This window comes from Mesoplodon bidens, assembly GCF_964165515.1.
Source record: "Mesoplodon bidens genome assembly, chromosome: 3".
NCBI classification, from domain to species: domain Eukaryota; kingdom Metazoa; phylum Chordata; class Mammalia; order Artiodactyla; family Ziphiidae; genus Mesoplodon; species Mesoplodon bidens.
Window position 1 is genome coordinate 137,746,106 of NC_138178.1, and position 27,606 is coordinate 137,773,711.

At 47.9% G+C, this 27,606-nt stretch overlaps 1 protein-coding gene and 1 long non-coding RNA gene across 2 annotated transcripts; one reads left to right on the forward strand and one right to left on the reverse strand.

Annotated features, from left to right (window-relative positions):
• Nucleotides 1–8,152: 8,152 nt before the first annotated feature.
• Nucleotides 8,153–12,413, reverse strand: SIX1 (SIX homeobox 1). The gene is made up of 2 exons (XM_081229285.1): nucleotides 11,551–12,413; nucleotides 8,153–9,479 (listed from the first exon to the last, which is right to left on the reverse strand). The coding sequence occupies exons 1-2, from the start codon at nucleotides 12,108–12,110 to the stop codon at nucleotides 9,185–9,187; spliced, it is 855 nt and encodes a 284-aa protein (XP_081085411.1). The 5' UTR covers nucleotides 12,111–12,413; the 3' UTR covers nucleotides 8,153–9,184.
• Nucleotides 12,414–20,064: 7,651 nt separating this feature from the next.
• LOC308614484 lies at nucleotides 20,065–26,597 on the forward strand. The gene is made up of 3 exons (XR_014015400.1): nucleotides 20,065–20,166; nucleotides 20,761–20,866; nucleotides 26,195–26,597. It is a non-coding gene; the product is annotated as an uncharacterized lncRNA (long non-coding RNA).
• The last annotated feature ends 1,009 nt before the right edge of the window (nucleotides 26,598–27,606 follow it).

The window sequence follows — 27,606 nt, forward strand, 5'->3', positions numbered from 1 at the left end:
CAGCTCATTTAAGCTTCGTGGTACCCCTGCAGCGTATCATGGTTCCTATTTTCCCTGATGAGCCTCGGCGAAGGTAGGTAACTTGCCCAAAGTCACACAAGTTGCAAGTGTGTGCAAGTGATGGATCTGTGACAGTGCATTATTCTGCTTCCCAGTCAGTAACGTGCTTCTACGTTTAAAAAGAAAAAAGAAAATCACTTCCCTAGTCCCCATGAAGGTTGTAGAGAGAGATGGGGACTGATAATGCTGTCTGAGAAAGATTTCTGAATTCATGAAGACAGAAAAAAGGAAATTCTGTTAGAGAACAAAGCAATCACAACCGTCAGGGTTAAGGAGAAAAACGCCTCGAGGCGCCTCGGCTTTACTTCCTCCTACCAACCCAGAGGCTTCGAAGGCACCGAGCGCGGTGATTGACAGGAGAGTACGACCCAAGGACGGTCGGCCGCGTGGGGGTCGGAACGTCAACTTCTCAGCTCCCCTTGCTCCCGGAACCACCCCCGCCCGCCTCCACGCCACCTCCCGGCCGCTGGCTGGGAGCTTCCACTACCCGTGCGGGCGAGGCCGGAGGCAGATGGATGCTGCTGACTGATGGGGGCGGCCGAGCGCGAGGGCGCGGAGTGAGGCCCGCGCGGCGGCCCGCCCAGCCTCAGGGTTCCAGCAGCTCCCCCTGCGCCCTCCGGAATCGGGGCGGAAGGTTTACCTCCGCCCAGAGCCTCCACCAGGCCAGCGTGGGCTCAAAGGTGGGGTCCAGGCCCCCGCTGCGGCCCACGGGGGCGCTCTAGGCCCCGGTGCAGAGGCCGCGCTACCCGCAGGGGTCTGAGGGCTCGAGGCCGCAGGCTTTCCTTCTCAATCCGGGTTGACCCTAAACACAGATGAAACGGTGGGGGCGGCAGCGGCCCACGCGGTCTGGAGGCGCAAGGCGCTTGGGACGCGGCGTGGAAAGCGGCCCCGAGGGGCGTCCGGGCCTCTCGCGCCCAGCTCTCTCCCGGTTCTGCACTCCTCCTTCCCTGGCTCAGAAGGCCGGCCGGCCGTGGCCCCGATCCGCTCCCTTCTCCTCCCCCCGCCCCGCGTCGGGCTCCGCTTTCCCTCCATCAACTCCAGGCCGAATTCAATCCGAGAAGGCTCCTTTGAGCTTTTGTGTTTGCTGGGGGAGATGTGGGCGCTGGAGGGATCGCGTTACAACTTTCATTTCCTGAAATGTTTGAGGGAACATCCAGGGTTTTTATCCCCCCATCAGGCCGGGCGATGGGTTCGGGTTTCAGGCCTTGTCATTCAGCTGTCACCAAACAAACGAAGCTCTCAGAGCCCTGGAGAGGGAGAGCTACCTGCTATTCATGACCCCTGGAGCAGGTGATCGCTCATGGGAAAAACAGATAGAATTAATCATAGGGCTGTTCTCTGTTTCCTCTCCTTTTTGGCAGACCTGCCCACAGTGTGAAACCTGTCAGAAAACAAATTAACTCTTTCTTGTTCCCCAGGGGAACTAAAAATACATTTTCAGAAAGCCCACCACACACATTCACACCAAATGACCCAAGTGCCATTTGGAGGGAACATCTTTATATCTGCTCTACTTTGCAGTTTCTTAGTTTGTGGGGTTCCCATCTTAGTGGGACTTGGAACCTAGGGAACCAGGGGAGAATGGGGCAACTTCAGATCACCTGGTTCTATCTACTGAAAGGAGTCCCAAGTGTGATCTCCAAACTCAGGTAGATTTAGACATCTCCTTTCTGCCTGGGTGTCAATGCAGTGGGGCTTGATCCTAATAAAAGGAAAATCTCTACCCTAACATAAGTCTGTAAGAAACTTCTGTAAATGGGTGTTTCCCCTCCCCCAGATTCTTCCCTAAGTCAACTTTGTTGAGCATCCATATTGGGCTCTGTATTGGAAAATCCGAATGATTTCAAATTTTCCCTCATTCATTTCCTTAGTTGCCTCAGTTGAACAAAAGCACAAAGGTTAGCATATTGGTGTTCTTTGTTGTGAGGATACTGTTTACCTGCTACTCATTAAATATTATAAATACAAGTTTTAAATTACACCTTTATTTTTTACTTTGTTCTACTTTTCTTTTCCCTATATCTCTGTCCTGCCCTAGAAAATTTCTTTTTTAATAGAGGGAAAGAGAAAGTGCATACAGATTTGCTTCTAAGATATATTAATGTTGGAAAATTTAACCAGGACAGGTTAGGAGTCTTAAATCAGAATGATTTTTAAAGAACAGAAATATGGTAAGGGGACTGCATTGTCATTTTGCCTTTTAGTTTTTCCATAAAAGGGTGGTTTTTTTGTTTTGTTTTTTTGTTTTTTTCTTGGTGAGAAATCAGGAGATATACTGTGTGTAAAAATAATCCTCCTGGCCTTCTTTATGAAGATTTTGTCTGTTTATTTTGAAAACAGCCATTGGTTCCAGATTCCCAGAACTGATTTTCTTAGATTAGCTGTTTGTACTCAGAGGTAGAGCCCTGAGCAATATTATTCTTCAATTAAAATAAAGAATTTGACTTTAGGAAGAAGCATGTTATGTTTATATAGCATCAGCAATGCATAGAAAATATTCACCACACATATCTGAAGACAGACAAGGCTTCAATTGTTTAAACGTTCTTCTCACTTCATAGATACAAAGGCACGCTGACCTATCTAGCTTAATTTTTTTAAAGCTTGTTACTTTCATATTCATGACATCCTAAATACAGAACTAATGCTTCTTCCTTGTAACTACCTCCTTGACTTTTAGGTTAAAATTTCCTTTTGCAAGGTACTGCAGACTATGCCACCTCACCCTCAAAATGTGCATTTTCTGTACAAGCTCTGTAAGTTGCTGCTCCCCTCCGCCAACCACACCAGTCCCCACCACCACCACACACACAAAAAGCTGCAAAAGTTAAGGGGAACATTAATGCATACTGATGCTTATAGTTTAAATATAATATCTGTTTGACAGCCAACTAAAGATGACACAGCTATGTGGGTTTTATTTGGTTTGTTTTTTGGGTTGTTTTTTTTTTACAGTCCCATTGCCTTTCCCTGGCATTTAGATCATTTAGATAACTAGCAGCTCAGTTTAGAACTGAAGTGCTGCAAAGCAGCTAAAGCCATGCCTTAAGGGGAGGGAGGGGGCAAGGAATGTAGTTGAGTTTGTAAAAATACTTAATATAAAGTAAAAGACATCTAGAAAGTTGGTTTTACAGGCTTGCTGGTTGGAGGCTGCAGATTTTGTATCAGGGATGCAAACCGACCAGCTCTATGAAATGTTAAAAAACATTTTAAAGTTTTTGTTGTTGTTGTTTCTTTTTAAGAATCTTAAGATAAAAAAATATGTATTCTAGGACCGTTTTTTCCTTCAAGATGCCACATGCATATCAGCTCAGGTCCTGAACCACCACCCCAGCAATAAATTATGTATCTATTATAAATAAGCCATGGCAGTTTAAAAGTTGTAATCAATTTTAGATCCTATTCTAAAATAAATTATATAGCAAATTAAAATAAATTTGCTTTGTGTTAATCCATTAATGCTTCTATTTGGATCTGCCTATGTCAGTCCCATAAAAGATTTATCTTCTAAGTTAGGGTGGATGGAAAGGACAGGGGACCAGATGGAGGGAGCTGGTATACAATTTCCATGCCTCCTTATTATAGTAGGTAAAGGGCCAGAATCTATCTTTCTACTTATCTGTCTTTTTAAAGATAACCACTAATGGCACAGAAGAAGGGACAACAGCCAATATCACCTAATCGTATTTTAATTACAATTGGGTAGCCACTTCAGGTACACTTAAGTGTGTGTTAGAACTGAAGTAAACTCTTTTCTCTTTCAAAGATAAGACACGATTGGGGTTTTGTTAGTTTTTCTTTCTGCATTTTCCTGTTCGAGGGGGTGGGGAGAAGAATGTGATTTTAAGAACACTTTAACGTTATGGCAAAGGAAAACAATTAGTGGGCACTTTTGCAAAAGGAGGAGTGGGGGAGACTCCCAGGTAGCAAAGCAATACAGGAGAGCAAACCTTAAGGTGTCTCTGCTCTTCCTGCTGAGAAGTGGGGTCTCAGCTGTCCATTAACAAGTTAAAAGGATAGAAGCTGAAACTCAGATGGGAGACAGGCATACACGCGCCTCAAGCAATCTCTTTCTCTTTGTTTTTAAATGCTACTGCAGTGTTGTTCCTCGCTGTCTGAAAGGACCACAGCGCCTAAAACAGTGATTGCCATCCTCAGTGGGAGAACAGGTTTCCAATTTCATCAGCTGGAACTAAGTTGTGTGTGTATATTCAGTTTAAAACACTAAAGAAAATGCAGCCTTTTCAGGGCAGCACTTTTTCTGGGCAGAGGACAAGCCAACAACTCGCCCATGATTTTGACTTCTCGGTCCTGGCTGGCTTACCCATGTCTTTAGAGTATCTTCCAGGTGGAGCTATTGGATTCAATCAAACTAGGGAAGAAGCGAAGGCGGGGGTCACTTGAGGGGGCTCACAAGTCCCCACCTAAGGTCACGGAGCATACCTGCGGGCTAAGGAACTGAGCCCTCGGGTACCCTTGGTGCGAATTGCCCCTGGGGGCTAAGTGGGCACAGACACTAGTTCCGCTGGCTTCGGGTGTTTGGAGGAGGTAGTCTGGGAGGGTTTTTAGTCTCCTACTCCTGGGAAAAGCTCAGAAAAAAAGAAGAAATAACGTAGAGAGAGCACGTGGGCCACCAGCCACTCTCCTCACCTTAACCCTGACCCACCTGTTCTGTCAACACCACCTGCCCCACCAAAGAAGGGCAAAGTGTGCGCCGCGACAGCCCAGCCCGAAGAGCGCTGCGGGCCTCGGCCGGGGCCTCCCTGCTGGGGACCCGGGAGGTGCGTGGAGAGGAGGCCGCTGCTCGCCCCAGGGCCACGGGCTAGGGGGAAACGCCGGGCCAGGCCCAGCCAAGGAAGCCGAGCTGCCGCCCGGTCCTGCCCGAGACTCTAGAAACCCGGGCCGCTCTCCTCGGCCGCCGTTGAAGTTCTAACGACAAGCCAGGGAAGGGGCGCCCACTGTGGCTGGCACCCCTCCGCCGAGCGCGCGGGTGATGAGCCCAGGTCCGAGGGCCAAGACCCAGGCCGCAGGAAGCAAAGGAAACGGGCCATACCTGAAGTAGGAAGGGCGGCCGGGCCTAGGCCGCCTCCTGACCAGGCTCTTGGGCCTGAGCCGGCTGCCTCGCGTCTGAGAACCAGGGAGCGCTCCCACCTGCCGCCCGGCCCGGGAGCCGCGAGTGGCCAAGATCGCTTCATCCCTCCGCCACTGGGCTTGGTCCAACCCCGCGGTAGCGCTTCCCGCGTGGCTCACGTGCCTCGCCCGGAACTTAGCTCCTTAATTCAAAGAGCGAGACGCGACTTGAGCTTGGGAGGTGGCTCCGGGGTGCCCAAGGCCACGGCAGCTGCGTTGTCCCCCGAAGCTCAGGCCTTTGCCTCCTCCACTGTCTGGACCTTAGAGGTTAGCCTCAGGGACTCCGCAGGCCCGGCCACCAGGCCCCGCGCCTGAAGCTGCGCAGTGATGCGGCTCCCGGGACGCGCGCGATTCTCCGTGAAAAGGTGAAGGGGCCCCACCCGGGTCCGGGGGCGGAGAGCAGCGGCGCCCCGATTTCCCGCGCCTTGGGAGGGCAGAGTGGCAGGAGCAGCCTCGGGAGTCTGCGGGTGGCAGGAGAAGCTCCTCCAGTTTTCTGCAGCCGGAGACGCGCGGAACGGAAGCCTCTGGCTCCCTAACCTGGAGTTCTGCTTGCAGACTTGACCAAAGACCTCCAGGCGGGGGAGGCGGTAGGAGTGAAGCCCCTTTCAGCCCGCAGCCGCCGCTCCAGGCGCGGCGGCTGCGGCGGAGCAGAGGAACAGCCGTTCCGTGCGGGGTCAGTGCCTGGTGCCCGACTCGCCCTCAGGGTGCGGGGGAGAGCGGCGTGACAAGGGTCACTGCTCAGCAAACTCAGAGTTCGCCCACAAGCACCAATGCCACTGCCTCTTCCTGGAAGCTTCCGCTTCATCTCGGGGTCAAGCCCAACCTGTCCTGCCTGGAGAATAGTTCAAGACCGGCGGTGCCCGGCCTCAGCGGCCTCTTTCTCCCTGCCCGCAGCTCGTGGTGCTTTGGGGACTATTGAGTCCCTACCTGCTAAGCCAAATTCAGGAACCGTCGGCCAAGCCCCTTGGCCTCCCGAGCATTTAAGGAAGCTTCGTTCTCAGCCAAGAGGTCAAGGCAGGCAGGCAGTGGGGACCCGAACAATCCTGTGTTCAGATCTAAAACGTAAAAAATTTAAAAATCGCCCTAGTATGTTATTGTTTTCATTTTACTTGATAAAATTCTGTAAGGTTTCATCCTAAAAACTATTTATAAGCCGTCGTTCATTACTTTGGGCTCTCCTTATGAAATCTGTAAAGGAGAAATCGAAAAGTGGCTTTTGATTCAGTTAAACTGTGAAGCCGAGAAGGTAAATTGGAGGTCCCTTAACAGCAGGTCCTTGAAGATTTCCTCGAGGGAAAAAAAAATATGGTTAGTTCCCCCTAATGATTGCTCTAAAATGATTGCCAAGAAAACTCAAAGCAATATTCAGCTTTCTTGCTTCCTCCTGCTTGTCCCTGGTTTAGCCAGACTGAGAGGAGGATGGTGAGGGAGGCACATTGTGCAATTTCTTATTAAACACATCTGGAATTTGCGCACTCTGGATCGAATGCCAGGGATTTTACAAAGAGTTTATGACTGTGACAGAAAATTGTCCTTTTAACGAGTTTACAAGCAGTAATCACAGGGGCTTTTACAGGACCGGCCCACTCTGCTCCTTGCCAGATTTGCAGACATTTCCAAGATTCACCAACCAAGGGAGCAGGAAGTGGGGCCGGGGTGCCCAGGGAGACAGAACTTCCACGAGTCTAAAATTATACTAAACAGAGCTGGAAGAGTGGGGGGTAGTCATCTGGGTAGGAAGAGAGGGCATGTAAGAAATTAAAGTAATTGGCCCTTCCTATTTTTCAGGGAGATTTCCGCGGTGTCCTTTGAAGCCTGTCAGGGTCATTGAAAGCTATCTTTGTGCAGGGTGTTTGTTTTGGGGAGTGAATGTGAAGAATGCGAGGAGATCCCCTGTGAGAGCCCCTCCTGCAGAGGGTGGCATTTCTCCGTGGCCCAAGACGTGGAGAATAAACACCCTAGTGACTTAAATAAACACCAACTTAATGATCCAAAACACTAACAAGGGAGATTGGGACCCTGAGCTCCCAATCCAAAGGATGGTCTCTGAGCGGCTGTGTGAACATCTGTCCATCACTGAGGGAAAAAATGACTTTATAAGTAAAAGTGACTACAGTTAAGTACAGTGACCCTTTCTCCCTGGAACTCAGTCACAGCCATTTAGCATTAAAAAAAAAAAAACTCATAATAAGAAGGCCTTAATCTCCCCACCTCCCACCCCCACTTCTAGATCAGGACAGGAAAGATAGGAAAGAGTAAGAAAGAAATGAATATATTAATGGTGACACAGATGGAGAAAAATCAAAATTATGAAACTGTCATGTCAGAAAATAGACTTCCTCTGGGGAGTAATATTTTACAAAGCACAAGCAAGCCAATCCTGTTATCCTGAGTAGAATTTTAATAAATAATGCCATTTGTTTCACTAATTTTAAAAGCTAAATACAAAGATACATCATTTTTGCCCCAGGCAAAAATAATTTGGAGCCTACATGATTACTGGGATTTTTCTGGACACTATCAGGCAGCACCGCAAAGAACTCCTGTCCTGTTGGTCTGCTTTCTATTTGTACAGAGTAATTCACAATGTTGCTATCCTTGTACAAGTTCCCTTTTTTTCTCCCCCAAGCAGATAAATTATTTTACTTTCACAGTCTTGTCATAAATTTGTTAATAATACAAAAGAGCTAACATACGAATGATGTGGAGAAGAGCTAGTGGTAAACAAAACTGCATCTCTAAATAATAAAAAAATAAATAAATACCCCAAAGCTAAATTCACTCTTTTTCTGTCATATAATTAACTCAGTCACCACTCCTGGTTCAGGGGATGGCCTTCAAAGTACCCTGCAATTCATAACCACCATTAAGTAAGAACGCAAGAAAACTATTCGTTTAAAAAAAATGGGGAGGGCCCAATGACAGCAATACACAACTCACCTTTCAGAAACAGAATCAGTACTCCTGGTGTTCTACTAAGTTTTAATTTAGACTGGTTTAGGTACAATAGAAAAGAAACCTGAAAACACATGCTGTTTTAGTAACAAATACCAGGTTGCTAGATTTGTTACCTATTTTTGCAAGCTAGAAACTAGGAACAGGAGAAACCCTTAACAGGAGTAGGCTACAGATAAGAAAGCTTCAAGGGCTTGAGAAGTAATGGCATTCAGGAAAGTGTTTTTTCACACTGGTACATTTTTAAAGTTTGCCATAAAAAAAACCCAGGAAAACAAACAACAACCAAAATCCCCCACTAAATTTGACAGAAGCATTTGTATTACTAATGGTCACTTATATTTCTAACTGCCTCACATAGAGAGCATTAAGACATTTAGGCACTTGTTTTTTCCCCTAATACTGTTCTTTCATTTTAATCTACATAAAATTGTTTAACACTAAATATGAAAATGTAAACTTAATTTTCCCCATCAAAAAAAAGTTATAAGATCGTATTTTTCCTATTCACCTTAAGAATGCAACCAGCTCCTCCCAGGCTGGAGGATCTTTTCACTATTTTGATCTCCTCTCTCTCTCTCTGTCTCTCTCTCTCGTTTTCATTTCCTTTTCCTCTTCTCAAAACATTTTTCCATAAATAAATTAAAATGAAATAATTAAAATCCAGTTGATTTGTAATTCCCATTCACTGAAAAAAAAAAGAAAAGAAAAAGAAAAAAGAAAGGCTACTGAAGCAGGAACACAGGTTGCCCAGAACCAAGACTGGGTGACTGGATATTTTTGTTTGTTTGGGTTTTTTTTTTTTTTCTTTTCCCTGATCTCCACACTGGGAGGGGAAATAATGCAAAAGTGGAAAGAGTTGGAGAGAAGAGGGCACTAAGCTTGAGATCGCTGTTGGGTTTGAATTTTAAAAAAGATATTTGTGAAAGTCCACCATTCCTTTATGCGCAAAGAACCCCAGAAACAAGCTGCAAAAATGTTCCTGATTTCTATTTACAAATGTCCCTAGTCGCTGCTTCGAGGCCCCAATCCCTCCCCCTTAGGACCCCAAGTCCACCAGACTGGAGGTGAGGGGGCCCAGCAGAGAGTCCTGGAGCTGATGCTGGTGGGCTTGCAGGCCGTGGGTGGGCTGAGAGGCGGTTAAACCTGGGAGAGAATAGTTTGAGCTCCTGGCGTGGCTCATATTGCCCTGCAGCAGAAGGACGGAGTTCTGGTCTGGACTTTGGGGAGGTGAGAATTCTTCTTCTGAGCTGGACATGAGCGGCTTGCCCCCTTCCAGAGGAGAGAGTTGATTCTGCTTGTTGGAGGAGGAGTTATTGTTTTCAGTGTTCTCCCTAAGAAATAGAGGACAACACCATATGGTTAAAAAAAAAAAAAAAGTAAGTTAAAAAAAGTGTGAGATGGAGGGAGGGGAGCTGGAAGGAGGAAAGGGCCATTGTGCAATCAGTCATTGACCCAAATGGAGAAGCTCTGCCCTCTCACCCATCCCCAAGGGTCCTAGGGGAAATGAAGAGGCAGCAGAGACTTGAGAAATGGGGAGCTACGGACAGAGCTCCTGGGAAGCCAGCTCCTTTCCTCTTCCAGATTTTAGAAAGCCAGATCAGCAGGGCTTATTTGAAACACAAAAATTATTTTTAAATTTTTGTTCAAGCAGTTATTTTTAAATACCTATCAACACGTACCACATTTAGAAGTAACGAAATTTGAAAATCTTCCAACAAATGATTGTTGGTGATGAAGAAAATGATCGGGGGACGAACAGCACCCAATGAACAGATGTTTGGTGGTGAATCAAGTCAATTGTCCTGTTCCCATCTGAGGAAACGATTAACCGTCGAGTTTCCCTGCCCCTGCCCGGAGGTTGTGGTCTCAGAGACACAGGACAGGTCATGGGAAGTGGTGTCCAGAGCGGCCCAGTGACCTGAGTAAACACAGGGAGCGCAGCCAGTCTCTCCGATTTCATCAGGGAGTGGGCCCTCGGGCCTGGCTTAAAGGACGGCCTTTTTGAAACTAACGTCTACCTGGAACTGTACTGTCCCTGTCTCCGTGTTACTCGCTCAGCCCGCAGTCCCTCACGGCCCTCTCTCAGACTCCCTGCGGGCATCCACACCAGCGCACCCATTCCCCACAGGGGAACTTCGCGACCCCGCACAGCCGGAGCCTGTGCGACGAACCGGGGTCTCAGTCTGGGCGCTCGGTGCTGGTGAACTGCAGGGTCTTGTAGCCCTCGGCGCTTCTGCCTTCAGAGGGCTCGGCCGTCCTCCTCACCGCGGGGCCCGCCTGTCTCCACAACTCCCTCCCCATCTCTCGCAGTCTCTCTCTCCCATAGAGTTCATTTCAGCTGAATTTATCCAGACTCTGCTTTTCCACCCAGAAGGGAACAAGGCGGCGACATCTTCGGCCCCCAGGCTCCGAAGCGAACAAAAGAAACCTAGCCGACTCGGGAGCTTAGGTTTCCCCCAAACTGCCCGGCTCCCCGAAGCGCTCTCCCCACCGCCGCCGCCGCTGCCTCCCACACGTTCTTCCGAATCTCGGTCGGAAACTCTACAGCAAACGAGTGGAGCCGGGCCAGGTGGCCGGGTGTGTTGGCGTGAGGAGGGCGGGGGCAGAGACAGGTTAAAAAAATATTGCCTTCTGAGCGCTGGGGCGAGAGAAGTCCGCGACTGGAGACCCCTTCCTTACCCGGGGAGGGGGGCGGGGGGCGGCGCGGACAGCAGGACTGACCAGCCTCGGCTCCCGGCCAGGCGCGAGGGAGCCGACGAGAAGCAATCTTTTCTGGGCTCGGGGCGCCAGGGAGTAAATGCAGCGCCAACTCTCCCAAAGCTCTCTTTTCTGTGGATTTCTTTTGAAAGACTCCTCCCTTGGTACAGCTAGTGCGGAATGAAGCGACCTCTCACCCAGAAGACTACCAGGACAGAGCGACTGAAGGACGGGGCGGGAGTGGAGGCTGAGAAGAAGTTTCAGGCCAGCTCCACCCTCACCGGGAGCAAGAGGAGAGAGGTTCTAGACCCTCAGCCCCCACCGAACCCCTCTCCTCGCGATACTAATCAACACTGCCCTTCTAAGCTGATCTAGAAACTGACTCTCCACCCCGCCACTCCTCGCCCCAGCCAGCCAAGGAGGCATGAAAAACAAACCTAGCGCCAACATTTCCCGACACTCACATCCAAGGAAACCCACGCGCGGACGCTCAAATCAGATGAGCCCCCCCCGCCCCACCCCTAGCAAGCGATCTCAGAGTTCACGAACTTTCGCCGCAGTGCCGCGGAAGCCTGGGCGCCGCCCGGCGGAGGGCTCCGGCCGGCTGGGTGGACACGGTGGCTGGTGCCTGCGGGGGCGGTAAGGGGCGGCGGGGACAGGAAGGCTTCCCGGGGTCGCCCGATCAGTGGGAATCACTCCGCGTACCTTTCCTTGGCCTCGGCGGCCCGGTCTCTTTGCCTCCGGTTCTTAAACCAGTTGCTGACTTGGGTGGTGGTGAGGCCGGTGGCCTCGGCCAGCTCCCGCTTCTCACGCGGCGAGGGGTAGGGGTTATGCGCGTACCACTCCCGCAGCACGCCCCGCGACTTCTCCTTGAAGCAGTAGCTGGTCTCTTCGCCGTCCCAGATGGTGCGCGGCAACGGGAATTTTCGGCGCACCCGATATTTGCCCACCGCACCCAGGGGCCGGCCGCGCAACTTCTCGGCCTCCACGTAGTGCGCCTTCAGCCACAGTTGTTGCAGCTTGGGGTGGTTGTGAGGCGAGAACTGGTGGCTCTCCAGGATCTTGTAGAGCTCGCGGAAGTTGCCGCGGTGGAAGGCGACCACGGCCTTGGCCTTGAGCACGCTTTCGTTCTTGTGCAGGTGGTCGCAGGCGGGCAGCGACCACAGGAACCTGCCCAGGCGCTCCAGGTTCCCGCCTTGCTGCAAAACCTCGCATACGCACGCCACTTGCTCCTGCGTGAAGCCGAACGATGGCAGCATCGACATGGCTGGGGCCTGCCGGGGCGCACTGCCCTGGCGCACGCGGCAGGGAGCAAAGCCGAAAAAGCAGGAGGAGGCAGCCGCAGAGAGGGGGGCGCGGCTGCTCCTAACCCCCTCCCTAGGCTTTGCGAAGGCTAAAAAGCGAGTCGAGACTTGGGGACGAGCGGCCGAGTTAGTGGAGGAGGAGTAGGACGCGCGCTGGACAAGGAGCGTCCGGCTCACTCTGCAGCTTTTCGGGCCTCGCTGGCTCCGGCCTCCCGCCGGGTGGATGCTGCTTGTTGCCGGGGAACTTGGTTTCTGTTCTCCCCGCAGCTGCCTTAAAGCGCGCAGCGTCCCCGGCGCGCTGATTGGCTGCGGGCGGCGCCTATCCGGGGCTGGCCAGCCCGCGCGCCGCCAGGCTGGGCCGTGAGGCCGCGCCGCCCCGCGCGGGGAGGGCGAGGCTGTGCAGCGAGGGATAGGGAGTGGTGGGAGGAGGGGACCGCGAGCGGTGGGAAGCGAGCGGGGGGGAGGGAGCGGTGCTTCCCCGGGACGGGGGTGGTGGGAGTGGGTGAGCGCGTCAGGACCTTGAAAAGTGAGCCCCCTCTGCAGTGTCACCTAAGGGCAGCCGCGCACATCTCTGCACAAATCAATGACTCCAGACCTTCTGATTCGCCTCCTCTCCCTCCATACCCTGTCTCTGTCCCTTGCAGACTTGCCCTTTCCCGGTGAGCTCATATTTAATTACCTTAATGTTGGCATGAATAAGTAATGGATTGATGAATAGCTTATGGAACGCGATAAATAATACAAGAGCAGACCAGTGCTCCGGGCTGCAATCGCTGGAAGAATGGCTTCTCTCCCGGCTGGCTTCAGCTCCAGGAGCCAAACCTAATTTCCTCCTCTCTTCCCTCCTGCCCCCACCGCCCTCCAAAAGGCACAGATACTCCCGGCTGTATAGCGCTTCCCTCATTCTCAAAAGGCCGCGACTATTTAGGACCACGCAAAGAGTTGTGTAGAACATAGTTGCTGAGCAGATAGAGATGCCGAGGGTTCATTTGTGATTTGGTATCTTAATGTTCTATGGTTTAAGTGGACAGGCTTCTGGACTCGGTTTCCCCATTAGCTCGGTTGCATTTTCCAAGGCCACCTCTGCTACCGAGGAATGCCGAGAAGATTTACTTGCTATTAGCAAAAATGCTTTGGGAACCTCGCGGGAAAGGTGCTGGATGGGGTGTAAATTAAATAAAACTGTGTCCGGCTCCAATAGCCCTCTGGTTGTAACATAATCCTTGCCCTGTTCTGAGAGGGACACTGCCCTCAAAGCGAGAACGACAGCGGCTCCAAGAAGATTAAATAAAGAGGTGTGTGTGTGTGTGTGTGTGTGTGTGTGTGTGTGTGTGTAGATTGCAATGCTGGCCTATTTTACTGCCAGGGAATGAGAGATGTCTTGCAGTTTCAGTCCTATCATCTGTTATTTTGTGTATGTGTGGAGAATGCTTATTAAAACTACACAAACAAATGAAGCTGTAATTATCTTAAGCCTCATTTGCACACCTTGTTCCAAAGCAATTATTAAAAAGATTTTGAAAACAATTAGCGTCTCTAAACAAAGATAATCTATTGTCAGAGCTGAGACTGGCAGGAGATAAGAACAATGCGTGGAGATAAGGGGAGCCAAACGGTGGAAGGAGAGTGACTTTATGACTATACTTATCTCTGATTAGATAAGTTCAAAACAGAATTTTAAGTACACTTCAAAAATGCTTTTGATTTAAATGTCTCCTCTTAGTGAATGCAAGGAGCAAACTCTAGGTTCTTTAAACTTGCTTGTCTTCTTTAAATATGTTCTGATACCATCAGCAAGAGCCCAGCATCGCAGAACCATTTACATATTGAGACATACTGGGAGTGGAAGAAGAAGCACTGTGTCTGTTTCCCCTTGTATTATTTATATGGTTTTAAAATAATGCACCCAGTCCAATGCACACTGCAATGTACATCTTAAACTCATGAAGGGTTTCCACTCCCTAGCCGTCTCTCAGGAGGCTCCGAGTAGACATGAAGCTGCTTCTCCACTGAACTCCCAAACAATGCTTTTTGCATCTTTGAAACCCTGCAGTATCCCATGAAATTAGACCTTGGAAATAGATGCTGATGTTTCAATATGTTTGGGATTATTTTTAAATGCATTTAATGGGTGCATATTATTTCAAAAGAGCCCCTACCACACTGTGTGCCCAATGACTTACTTTCTAAACTGGAAACCTGGCAAAGCTGAGCCCAAGCCCATGTGTCTGGTAATTTTCCCTGGCGGTCTTATTTTAGTGCTCATGATGTTTCAGATGAAGTCTTGAGGAGCTGCAGTGTCCTGCCAGAAGGAACGTCTCTGCTTGGAACAGTCCTTATTGACATGGCAGCTGTGTGAGGACTGGAACGGAGGCTTAAACTCAGCTCTAAAAAATCAGTTAATGCCCTAAAGTCTGGAGCCGAGTGCGCAGAATTACAATGTGTGTGTGTGTTAAAGGAATGGGGGGGGGCGGGAGTCTGTAAGTACAACCAAGTCTCTTAAAAGACAAACGGTAAATTGAGTATGGGGTGTACTTTATAATTAACAATTTTGTATAAGGAAATGAGGCACAGCTTGGACAAATAAGGGCAGGTATTGATTTACAGGGAGCAGAGAGATGACAATTAGACACCAATATGACCACCTTTTTTCCGGCTTCCTCCAGACCTCCCTGCCCACTTCTTTTCATCTCTCTTCAAAAGGAATCAAGATGCACTAGACGTTGGCGACAACTGGGAAGACGACCGTGTGGATGCCGCGATTGCGGGCACCGGGGTTGATGTGATATGGTGCTCGTCCTTGGAGGCCGTGCCCGGGCCCGCCAGCCTTTCTCCTAGCGTTCAATCCAGTAGATCGCGTGACTAGAAAGGAAAAGTGCCTTTCGCTTTTTACCAACGAGCCTACCTGCTATTTCAATCCCTCGGTTAGGGGAACCAATCGTTATAAATGTTAATTATTGGCTCAGATATATAAGGTTTCCCAAAATGGAACCTTTCACTGAAAACCACTAAAAGAGGTAAAATGACATGAATTTACAAACCACATAAACCAAATGATCCATTTTAAATCGCACACAGAAAGGTTTGAGTTGTTCTAGTAACTTAAAACCTTTTGCTGTCAATGCAAATCACAAGAAAACAGAGATGCGGCGGAGATTTAAAGGCAACGAGCAACTCTAGCTGCTGCCCTCGCCGCTTCGCGGCTCCCGAGGGTAACGCGGCTGGAAAGGAGCTCCCAACACCAGGTTTCTGCTCTCCTGTGCCTCCCTCCGTGCAGGTAACGGCCGGGTGCGCACAACTGGTTTATGGAAAGGTCAATGCAGAGGCACCAGTTGGTGCTGGGGTTTCTCGGTCGGGTTGACATAAGGCCTTGGTTCAAAAACCTCTGGCTGGGACCCACTTGTTTCCCTTCTGGCTTAGAGCGAGATGCTTTGAGGCTCCCAGCCGGCTTTCTCGGAAATCCTTTGCCATTAAGAACGACAGCGGGGATTCTACTCTACCTAAAGATATTTGGAAGGGAAAGGCTTCGGGAGGTGTCTCTTCAATAAATTAGCGTCGTCGCTCTGGGGCAGTGAGAAGACTCCCCAAATCCTGGCTGAAGTGACAACGTCCATCTTTTTCCTCTACTTGGTCGGAAACTCCAGGTGCCCTCGACCCTCGGGATCCCGGGCTCCGATGGCGGCGCGGCACCCGAGCAGCCGCCCACCTGCCTCCTGGGGGACGCTGCTCCCCACGAGCTCTGAATAGGCCGAGGGCTCAGGCAGGGCGATGTGCGGACCCAAAGGAGAGAAACCCAAAACCAGTCCATTAGTAAATGAGTTTTGTGTTGTCAAGGTTCTTTCCCATCCACTTGCTGTTCTGAAAAATAGATCACGTTTCGTTATCTTTAGTGGGAATCTGCAACGTGACACCGGATCCGCGCGGCCCCCGCCTCTCTCTCCCTCCCTTCCTTCCAGCCTCGCTTGGCCGGGCCAAGGGGAGCCGGCCGGCCTCCTTGGCTTATTTCTGAACAATGAAGATTTGTCTGTTCCCCTAATATATTTATGTATGGAGGTAGGGAGGGAGTTTTCTCCTGGAAGCGGGAAGCATGCGAGCAGAGCCTCCCGCTTCCTTGGTGCGAAAACGCAGCGGCAGCCCAAGACGCCGGGAGGCTGCCGCCCCCTGCCCACACCTGGACAAACAGAGCGGGCTGCGAGCCCAGCTTGCTGCTAAAAACCGTGCCGCCCCGCGCGGCTCCTGAAAATACAGTCTCCACATTGTTCCGGGGTCGGGGAAGGAAGAGAGAGGAGAGAGAAAGGCTGAGACACACCGCCGCGAGGGAACTCAGATTGGACGGCGACAGTGCTGGAGTGTGTGTGTTTGGAGAGGTTATCCTCTCCTTCTGTGTGTGTCCCCAGGTCTGGTCTCTCTCCGTGTCTCTTTCTACCTCATCCTCTCTTTTCAGTCTGAAAGAGGAAGCTCATTCATTCTGTGTGTGTGAACCTCTGATTCCTTCATTCTCTCTTTTATTCTCTCTTATCTCCATCTCACCCTCTGTCCCTCGCTGCCTCATTCTCATTCTTCTCCGCGTTTCTCTCTCTCTCTGTCTCTCTCTGTCTCTCTCTCTCTCTCACACACCACACCCTCTCCTCTCTATCTGGATCCCTCTATTCTCTTTTTCTTTTTTCCTTCTCTCTCGTTCCTCTCCCTTCCTCACGACTCTTGGCTCCTGTGCCTGTTTCCCCAGGACCAGGAGCTGTGAGGTCTCACAGAGCGTGCTGTGCTGATATCGGGCACCCAGGCAGCGCAGGGCGAGTAGACTCTGAAGTCCGGGCAGGGGCGTCTGGCTCAGCTGCTGGGGACCCGCCACACTGAGTGGTGGTGTGGTTAAAAAGGTGAGGGCACCCATGGAGGACTGAGGAAGGTGGGTTGGCCACCTGGGGGGAAAAGGGCAGATTTAAGCTGCGTTCTGCGAAGGCTCAGGCCCAGAGACTTGCCAACCGCCAGATTTGAGTCAGAAGACACCACTCAACATTAGATAGATGCCAAGCACCTTTCTGGAAAGTGAAGGAGAGTGTTGTAAGAATGTGTTCTTAAGAACCTAAGACACTCTTGCCTCCTTTGCTTTATTAATATTACCTCAGGGCAAGAGTTCTTATCTTCCACTGAATTTCCAATCAACTTTTTTGTCAGCTAATGTACATCCTGTATACTGCATCTGTCTAAGCTAAGAAGAATTTCCTTTTGGGAGGTGAAAGCCTGCAGCTCCTCCTGTTCAGAGGAAAGTGCTAGTGATGGTAATGCAGGGTGACACTAAATAAACAGTTAGGGTGGACTGGAAAGATGGAGTTAATTATCCAGTGAGCTGCGTTTCAGCCCAGACCATCAGGGGCTGATTTGTTTTGGCTCATAGTCCGAGGAAGGAGACAAACCACTCTCTTCTCTACATCTCTTAGGGATCCTGATCGTTCCTGTCTCAAACAAAACAAAAAACAAAAATCACTACACAGTTATCACTGTTTCAATTAAAATTTGGTTTATTATTCCTTTGCAGACTCTGTGAAAATGTCCACTCCATTGCCCCATAGCCCTTGAGAGAAGATCCAAAATGATTCAAAAATGCCCTCCCTAAGTCTTTTTGTAGGGACCCATTGGTAAGGAAAGTGAACATCCAGCACTCCTCCCCATCTCTTCACTTAGATTCTTAAAATAAGTTTATAACACGTATTTATAAAAACTAGATGTTGGCCTGATTTTCACATTGATTTCCTTCCCCCCCCCCAAATAATCAGGCTTCGTGAAATTTTAGATGGAATTAGATTTATTGTTTGCGTGATTCACTGACTATCTGGTTTCCTCAGGTAAGCCGGAACTTATATATAAATCCTAGTAACTTAAAACTTCTCCCTCCTCACTTTGCTCTTCCCTCCTTCCCTTCACCCACCTCCCCTCTCCGCCACATTCTGATATTAATAATCCCCGGCTGCCCCTCTTTCCGGGTCATTACGGTACTGCTGGTCTCTAATCAATCCTAATGCGATGGCAATTGGAGTCCCTGATGACTGCGGCTCGGGTTTCTTGTAATGGCTCTACCACATTTTCCTGGACCTCCTTCTTTAACCTGAGATGCCAGGGGGACGAGTCCCTTCTCGGCTGCTGATTACTTCAAGATGTGGGGGCTGGTTTGAGCAGAAGGGGAAAGAGACACGCGCACAGCGTGGCTACCACTACAGGCTGGGCGGCTGCGGCGAGCAAGGCGTCTGCCCGCCGGGAGCCGGCACCCCAACGCCTTTTGCTACTCTCTCTTTTCTTTTCTCCCCATTTTCCAGGCCCAAACTCATCCTGGTGGACCGAGATGAAGATTCTTAGAGGTTTTCTGTGTTTGTTTGTTTTTTCCCTTGGTGCGGAGACGCCTCGTGGTCTCTGGGCCTCTCCAGTTCTTCAGGGTTCCCACCTTACAGCGTCCGCCAGGGCTCCCGGGCCAGGCCTGCCCCTCGCTCAGGAGTGAACGCCTCTCCCCAGTCATCAGGGCCGGCTCCTCTTTCCTCATGGCAGTTTTCTCCCAGTGCCATTCTCCCTCTCCAATTTTAGTGTAGTTGTCCCGAAACTGGATTCTTCCTCATCTCTCCCTCTGACCCTTGACCTCTCTTAACTTCCTTATCCCAGCAATGCCTGAAGCTCCCAACCTGTTCCTGACCCAAAGCCAAGGCCAGAAGCTTGGCCCTGTCTTGTCGGGATATGACCCCTTCTCTCCAGATCTCTGAAGGAGATCGTCGCTCTGAATCCTTAACCTCTAGGGATAAAGGCCCAACAGTTTTTTCTGGTTGGTGCCATTGGGAAAGAGAACCAAGAGTGGGAACTTGCGCCGCACCTCCCTCTCCCTGGCCGAAATCTTCTCGCTCGCCTCCCTACCCCCGTACAGGCCCGGCAGAAAACCGATCACCACCTTCGCGGCATTTATATTCTTCCATTTCTCAGCCTAAAGCCATTTAGCGTAACCTGAGCCCAGGATAATTGCCACGTTTCTGCCGAGATACTTTTAAAAACAAGATAATGCTTCTGAATTGCGGAAGAAAGTGCTGCGGACAAATTGGGCGCTGAGCTGCCGAGACGGTTCGCTTTGTTAGGGGCAGCCGGTGGTTTGTGACTCAATTAGTGCATTTCTGGGAGCCGCCTGCGCTCTGCAGCCGGGTGAGCTTGAGGCGAACTCCCCCTTTGGCTCCCGGGCGCCGGGAACGGTTAGGAGGGGAAGGGGAGCATTTCAGGCCTCTATCTATGTCGGTGCAAATCCACGCCATGGAACATGTTTCTGCATTCCCATACGAGAACATTGTTTGGGTTCTAAAGAATCCAGGTTTTCGCGGACAGAAGCTTGACTGCCTCTGCTCCCGAATGGGCCACGCGGCATTTGTCTGAAGTAGCAGTCCTCTGGGCTGTGGAGAATTAAATACGGGGTGGAGGGTGCCCACTCACGCATGCCCCTCCGCGCGTCTCGCCCACCCGTCTGGACTTGGATTTTGCAACCATTTCCAACATCGTTGCTGTACTTGGAGCAGCCCTGATGGAAGCCGGCAGGGTGAGGCTTCCAGGCAGCCGGCGGGCCGCGAGGGGCGCCTTTAGGGCTTGGAGCAAGGCTGTAGGAGTTTTCCTTACCTCTACTCAAGTTCACCCGCCACCCCCACCCGTCACCCTGCTTGCAGGCCCGCGTCAACCTCTCGCTGGCGCATTCTGGGGTCCCCGGTAAGCTGCTCTGCCAGGTGTGCGCCGGCGCGGGCGAGAGCTCGCCGCGCAGCGTAATCGGGGCCCCGCCCGCCGGCCCGCTGTGCCCAGCCTGCGAGAGCCGGGCGAACCCACGCCCCGCCGCCCGCGCCAAGAACCCCTCCCCGGGGCCGCGCTCGAGCTCTCGGGTGCCGCGTCTGCGCCGGGGACGGCTCCGCCCAGTTCTACAGCCAGAGGTTGGGCGCTCGGGCCGAGCCGGCCCAATGGCCCAGACTTGAGAAGGCTTCGGAGCCCGCCATTCTCTCGGGTTGTTCCCCTGGTTGGTTCTGGGGGCCGAGAGGCGTAGGGGCGTAAGGAAGGAAGGGACAGGGCCGAGGAGGGCGGGGGCGAGAAGGAGGCGAGGGGAGGTCAGCGAAGCTGGGAGGGGGTGCAGGCCGGCGGCGGGCACGGTGGGAGGAGAGAGAGGGCGCTGTCTTCCTGGCAAAGGATGCCTGGCCGGCAGGAACCGAAACAAACAAAAAAAAAAAAAAAAAAGAAAGAAAGGAAAAGAAAATCTGCCCGGCCGAGCCCCGGGTGTGAGGGACGCGCGGCGGGGAGGGGCAAGGGTGGCATAGCGGATTCTCAGCCCACAGCCTGGCAACTGCTTCTCCAGCTGCGGCCTTAGTAGCGCCGCGTTGCCCCAAGCGGAACTCGCAGGAAGGGAGTCTTCTTTGGCCCTACAGGGCCCCCCACAGTTGCCTTCCTTTAGAGCCATCCCTCCCTCGCTTTCTCCTTTGGAAAACTGGAGGCGTCGGGATAAGGTCTGCGACGCTTCTCTGGCGATTGAGGTGCCCCAATGTGCCCAAGGAGAGCAAGGGATAGAGGAGAATCCGGATCTTCTTTGCCCGAGCGGAGCCCACTTTTCGTTTTCCAGAGTCCTGCGGAAGGAAACCGCAACGGCAACCAATCCTTCCCATCGAAGGGCCGCAGCAAGTGGCCTCACCTGGTTTGGCTGCGCCTTGTCCAGGAACAAGGAAGAGGTAGAAGACCCTCTTATTTACTGTCATCGATTGGCCCGGGTGCGCACTCGGAGACCAAAGGGTCCCGAGGACAATTACTATCAACCGTTCCCCACCCAAACCCACAAATCTAAAAACTGAATTTATATTAATTCAGGAGAAACTCTTCTATCATTTGCAAAGAATAATGTGTTCTTGTCTCACCATGCTCATTATAAACAAGTCAAAGCAAAACAAAAGGATCTCATGTTTTGAAAAGTCCCTCTGTATTAATGAACGTAATTAAAGGCCCTCCAGGTTTGCTCATAGATACTAGAACCGATCATCCGCCGGAGAGTCCCAAGTTCCAGTCCCCATGTGAATTTCCTGGGGAGTCGTGACTCTTTCATACCCCTTCCAGTAGAATCCAGGTGTCCCTGTAGTTCTGCCTTTAGCAAGAGAGCTATTTCCTAGGAGTAACTGGGTGGGCTGCAATCCGCCTGCCTCTCTTCACATTGAGAAACGCTTCTCTTGTGGGAACGTCTGTTTCTATTCATCCGATTTTCTAATTTCTTTGATCAGCCTAAATATTTTCTTGGCAAACGGAAATTGACCATGCCATGAATATAACAACCTGCTTGGAAAGAAGCTATTTTGTTTCGAAGCAGCAAGGGGGAAAAAGGCGGGGGTGGAGGGCTGGGTGGGGGGAGCAGAGAGCTGGCTGGTAGGAATGCCTGTAACAGATTCCTGTAAGTACGTCTTTTTCAGTCTCTGAAGCAGCTTTGTGAAAGCTGCCTTTCCCCCCAGTATAGTTTCTTCCCTTTCTCTCCTCCCCTCAGATAAACACACACCTGGTCTCCTAAAAGTCTTTGATACTCTTTATAAAAAAAAAATAGAACTTCAGTTGACGCCTCTGGAGAATTTCCCTTTAAAACATAGATGAAAGGCAAGGTTAATACAATGTTCTCTTAATCCCTTTGCCTTGTGAGTCAAAATAAATATTTTCTTCTGCATGTGATTGTACATCCTGCCATTTGGCTGTGGCTATAAGGAAATCGACCGGTAATAAAAGTGTTTTGAGGCTGTGTATTAAATGCAGTTCTCCTCAAATCAGGGGGTAGGGGGAGGGAGGAGCCTTACTTCACAGGCAAGAGTTGGTGGGTTTCTGAAAAAGCTGCAAGAAAAGGACCTTTCACCTCTCATTAGTGATGCCATCAGTGCTCGGGCAGAGTGGGGCTGAGGTCATGTTACATATGGCACACAGTCTGCTCAGCACTTGAAACGTCAGCTTTGAAATTTTAGAGAGGGGAAAGGTCATCTTTAATAAGCTAAAGTCTGGGCCTCCCATTGCCCTCTTTGCAAACTGGGTGGGTGTCCATATGCTTCAAACCTGCATAAGTTTTTTTTTTTTTTAATTTGCAGTTTTAAGCTGAGTTTTTTTCACATCTTCATTTAAGCTGTAATGTTTTCAGCTGTTAATACACCAAAAGGCCTTTCATTTTTATAGCAACTTTGTCATCTTTCCTTTTCTTTTCATGCAATCATAAAACCGTCTGTTCTGAGTGATAGCTTTTTAGAACTCAACTTCCCAGGAGAAATGAAGTGTATCTGTCCATCTGCATACATGGATCCAGACATGTGGGCTCTAGGGTTACCCTTCTGAGTGGGTAATTTAGACTTCACTTTTGTACACTACATAATTTACTGAACCTTCAAAACATTAAAACTTCCATATTATGTAAAAGCTCTAGTTTCTGAAAACTTCCTGGTACTACACAAATTTTTCATGCCATTTACTGAAATTTCACATTTTATTTTTACCATGTGGGGGAAGCTCTCAAATCAGAATATGTTGATTCTTCTGTAAGGTTTAAAGTTAAGGCTGACAGGTGCTATAATGGTAGATACAGCACTGAAAAAAAAGTGCTAATATCTCACTTCCTTGTTCAAAAAATACTAGGAACATTTATGAATGTTTAATCCTCAAATTTGTTCAAGAAGTGATGTCAATCAAACCCAAGCCACTGAACTATCCCCAGATCTCTTTGTCACTGTCAATATGGATATAAATATTTTTCTTTCATGTCACTCGAAGGAACTTCTCAATAGTAATTTGTCATTTATTCAGTTCCGGAAACTTTTTTACCTTCTGGACCTACTATCCAAGAAGAGCAGCCTCGGCACACCATTTCATGTATTCCTCACTTTTTAAAAAATTTTTATTTTATTTATTTATTTTTGGCTGCATTGGGTCTTCATTGCTGTGTGCAGGCTTTCTCTAGTTGTGGTGAGCAGGGGCTACTGTTTGTTGTGGTGTGCGTGCTTCTCATTGCAGTGTCTTCTCTTTGCAGAGCACAGGCTCTAGGTGCATAGGCTTCAGTAGTTGTGGCACACGGGCTCAGTAGTTGTGGCTCGCAGGCTGAAGAGTGCAGGCTCAGTAGTTGCGGCACACGGGCCCAGTTGCTCCACGGCATGGGGGATCTTCCCAGACCAGGGATCAAACCCGGGTCCCCTGCATTGACAGGCGGATTCTTAACCACTGCGCCACCAGGGAAGTCCCTCACTTTTCTTCATGTCTGCCAACCCATTTTATCTGTTTATACTTCCCAGATTTTGGTGGTGTTTTTTTTTTTTCAGCTTTTTTCTTCTACATAAAAGTGACATATTTTGTACTTATAAGATAAGCTTTATTAAATAAGACAACTAAGTGTGATCAGCTTCAACCAGTAGACTCAATGATCTTTTAAAATTCCTTCTCCTACTTTGCAAACTGAAAACGCTGAAACAATCTTCAAATACCCTCTTGAGCCAACTAGGCGTTCCTCATTACTAAGGAATTTAATGATTGTGATATGCAGATATGTGTTGCTTTTGCTTTGTCTCTAGTTAGATTTTCAAAAATCCTTAATTTTGGATGAGCAAAATTTAAAAGAGCAGTTTGCATGATAACAGCTGAAACTATAGGTGGGTAGAATAATTTCACAACCAAGAGTGACATCAAGTAAATAATTTATTTCTAATCACTTTCCTACATTAGCGTTTACTGCTAATAAGCTAGTAGACCTTGTGATACTTTAGCTAACCCAAAGCATTTGAGGCTTTGAGGACCCAAATTGTTTAAGTTCAATCGATCTAGTCATTAGTAAGTCAAGATAAAGATGCACACTGTAGTCTCAGGGAGTGCATATGTGTTTGGGAGAGAGGTATTGTTGCTTTTTTTGTTTTTGACTAAATTTTAAAGCTCCCAAAAATACTCCAGGAAAATTTAAGGGCAGATTGTGTTACTCCAGTAAGCCTAAAAAACAAGAAGTGAAATATTTCAAGAGGCAGATTCATCATTGACAGATCAATAACTCATTAAAGGCCCATAAAAGGAATACTAATAATTTACACTTTTTATAGGATCCTTCACTCAGAAACCTTTAACATTTTACAAGCCTGATCTCATTCATCTTCTCAGAACTTTCTCAACTTCTCAGTATAATTCTTATTGCAAAGAGAGATTATTCCTATTACAAAAATATGGCAAAGAGGTTGTACAATTTGCACAAGGAATTATAATTCAGAGGCAGTTTGGGGATAAGAACTTTGACTCCCAATAAAATAAATAAGCAATAAGGATATATTGTACAGCACAGAGAAATATAGTCATTATTTTGTAATAACTTTAAATGGAGTATAATTTATAAAAATATTGAATCACTATATTTTACACCTGAAACTAATATAATATTGTAAATCAACTACACTTAAATTTAAAAAAGAGCTTTGAATCCCAGGTCCTTTCCAATTTATCTAAAAAGCAATTTTCCATAAAGAGATCAGATTCAAATGATTCTGATTTAGTGAGTCCTTGTAAAATTTTATCCTCCTTAAGTTAGACTCTATAATTCAGGTTCAAGATTTGTGAGAAATTTCATAAATGTCTTTAAATCACTAAGAAAAAGAAAATGTAACATGAAGTGGCACAGTCCACACAGGTCTGGTAGTTCTTCCATCCTGTCTAGAAATAAGCCATAGTCTTGGTGCAAATGTCATGTGGGAGGAGACATACAGATTACAGAACTGTGAGGTAATTACTACAGCTTAACTGTTCCACAGAGAAGCTATTAAGTGTTCATAAACAGGGTTACAATAGAATACATATTCTATGACAAGATTTGGCCTGTATTTTCAATGCTTACAGTTCTTTCTTTGGCTTAGTTAGGAGAAGAAATACTAGAAATTCCAGAAAATTAAGGATTTGGCTTGTCTTAAAGGCAGTGTTATCACGAAGTTTAGTGGGCATGCAAATGACCTGAGGCACTTGTAAAAATACCGTGGCCCAACCCCCAGAATTTTTGATTCCCTAGGTTTAAAGTGGAATCCTGGAATCTGCATTTTAACACGCACCTCAAGTAATTTTAATGCAACTGGTTAGTGGGCTATTCTTTGAGAGTAAACAATCACTATGCCTGGTGTAGGAACATAAAAAAGGGATGTCCTATCAGCAGGAAGAAAATTTAAACTCCAAATTTTGACCTAACCAGAAATTTATTTTGTATGATTTTTAAAAAAATATTTATTTATTTGGCTGCGCCGGGTCTTGTTGCAGCATGTGGAATCTTTAGTTGCAGTATGCAGGACCTTTTAGTTGTGGCATGTGGGATCTAGTTCCCTGACCAGGGATCGAACCCAGGCCCCCTGCATTGGGAGCACGGAGTCTTAACCACTGGACCACCAGGGAGGTCTCTACTTTTATGATTTTGAAAGAGAATTTTTAGATTAGGTTTTTTACTTGTGGGGGTGGGATCTTCAGGTTTCTGAAGGATTTTGTAGGATTAAAATGTTTCTAACTAATAACTAGGTAAGAAATAGGAAATAGTTTGTCCTCTTCCAGTGATTGCTTCTGCTGAATGCATTAGCAGGGAAGTGACACCAGATAAGGAGAATGAGACAAGAAAGAAAAATCTCTGAAGACAATCCAAGCACCAGCCACAAAAATTAAACAAATCTCATTAGCCAAAGAACAGTATTGCCTCCTGAGTACCACCTTAGAAGCCAAAAGGTTTTTTAAACATTTCTCAATGTGCATGACCCCTTTAGAATAGTGTAACCCAATTGAGCCCCTCTCCCCGAAGATTTGCAAGAAATGGAGATGTTCTGGAGCATTGCCACAATATGATAAAAAGAATGGAAAATAAAATCTAAGAGGAAGTTAAAAGTGTTGTCTACACTGCAAATAATGGTCATTTGTTGCTTTAAAAGGTATACAAAGGGTTTTTACAATAAAGAACACAATCACATAAATCACAGCTTCTTGCTTATGAGAGGGAGATTAAATACCCAAGATGGTTAATAATCACAGTTTATTATTTTCTCCCTTTAAAGATATGGAAACATAGTCACCAGACTCTTTGCTGTTGGGAAAGGCCAAGAAGTCACTGGATAAACCTGCCACACTAAGCAGAATCCCTCCAGAAACATTCTTGATGGACAACCCTCACCTCTGCTTAAACACTTGAGTATTGGAGAGCTCACTACATCACATCTGTTTTGCATGTTTCAAGACTCAACAAAACAAGAAAGATATGCATGGTGGTAACAAAGTCACATGGAATCCATGATCCATATGAGAGAAACATGGAGAGGATCTTCTAATTACTTGTTGGTAAAGTAGAAAGTTAGAGTAAACTATACTAGCTAAACTGTTTTCTCAAGTTTCCATTTTAGGCATTTCTACTGTTTGCCCACTGCCTAGTAAGCTGCTGGAGTTCACTATAGGAAAAGTAAATATTGTCATTTCAAATAAAGAACTGTTTATTATATAACAGAACAGAGGCTGCCTTCTATTTTTGAGACTCTGCTAAGTTAATTGGGGACAGTAGCCAAAGCAGCTGCCCAGGAGATGGTGTTTTCCAACAGCTACAGTCCTTAAAGCTAAGCTGGGTTCATGTTTGTCTACAAAGTGGCAATCACATTGTTCTTTTCATTGAATGTTCTTTGGCTTCTATTGGGGTTGAGTAAATGGGGGCACCATTTGTACTACTTTACCAGCCCATTTGACTCCTGCAGTGAGGGCAAACCATAAGGCAAGACAGATCAAAGCCAGACCTGATGGCTTGCTACCATTAATGAGATTCAGCCCAGACTCTTCTCAATGAAAGGGCAACTGTTGACTTAATCCCTGTTTCCATCAAATCAGGGGTTCCAAAATTTTGGTAGGCTTGGGACTGGACTCAGTATTTTTAATAACTTCTCCACATCCATTTTGATGGAGATTTTTCTGCTGCCCACATTTTGAAACACTGGTTTAAATATATGATAGAGAAAAGAAATCTGGACTGAGTAGTGATTTAAGAAAAACAAAGTTTTGGTTAATAAAAGAATGTTTTTCAGGAATAATACTTTGCACTTCTACAATGCTTTCTACTTTTCAAAGGGCTTCTTATGTTTGCCCCTTACTTGTAAGATGGATAAGAAGCAGCAATATTAACTCCATTTTATAAATAAACTGAGATAAAGAATGTAGAAGTGACTGGATGTGTGGTAGAATGGAGGCTAGGAGCCTGGTCTTTCCCATCTTTGTTTACCCAGTTCATAGTCTCATTTCTATTAGGTCAAAACATATAGTTGTACCTCAAGCTTTTTCATAGCTATAAGATATTTCATGGATTTTTAAAAACTTATTTAACTATTCCCTTATTGATGGACATATCTTTTTCCCAACTTTTTTCTAAGTAATGGTTCTGTGAATCTTTACACATATATCCTTGAGTACTTGTGTGAATATTTCATTAGGG

Bases quoted from the DNA above. Each gene is read 5' to 3' on its own strand.
- SIX1 (XM_081229285.1), bottom strand. From the start codon at position 12,110: ATGTCGATGCTGCCATCGTTCGGCTTCACGCAGGAGCAAGTGGCGTGC. The intron at 9,480-11,550 runs GTACGCGGAGTG...TCTATTTCTTAG, and splicing joins GCCGCCGAGGCCAAGGAAAG to GGAGAACACTGAAAACAATA.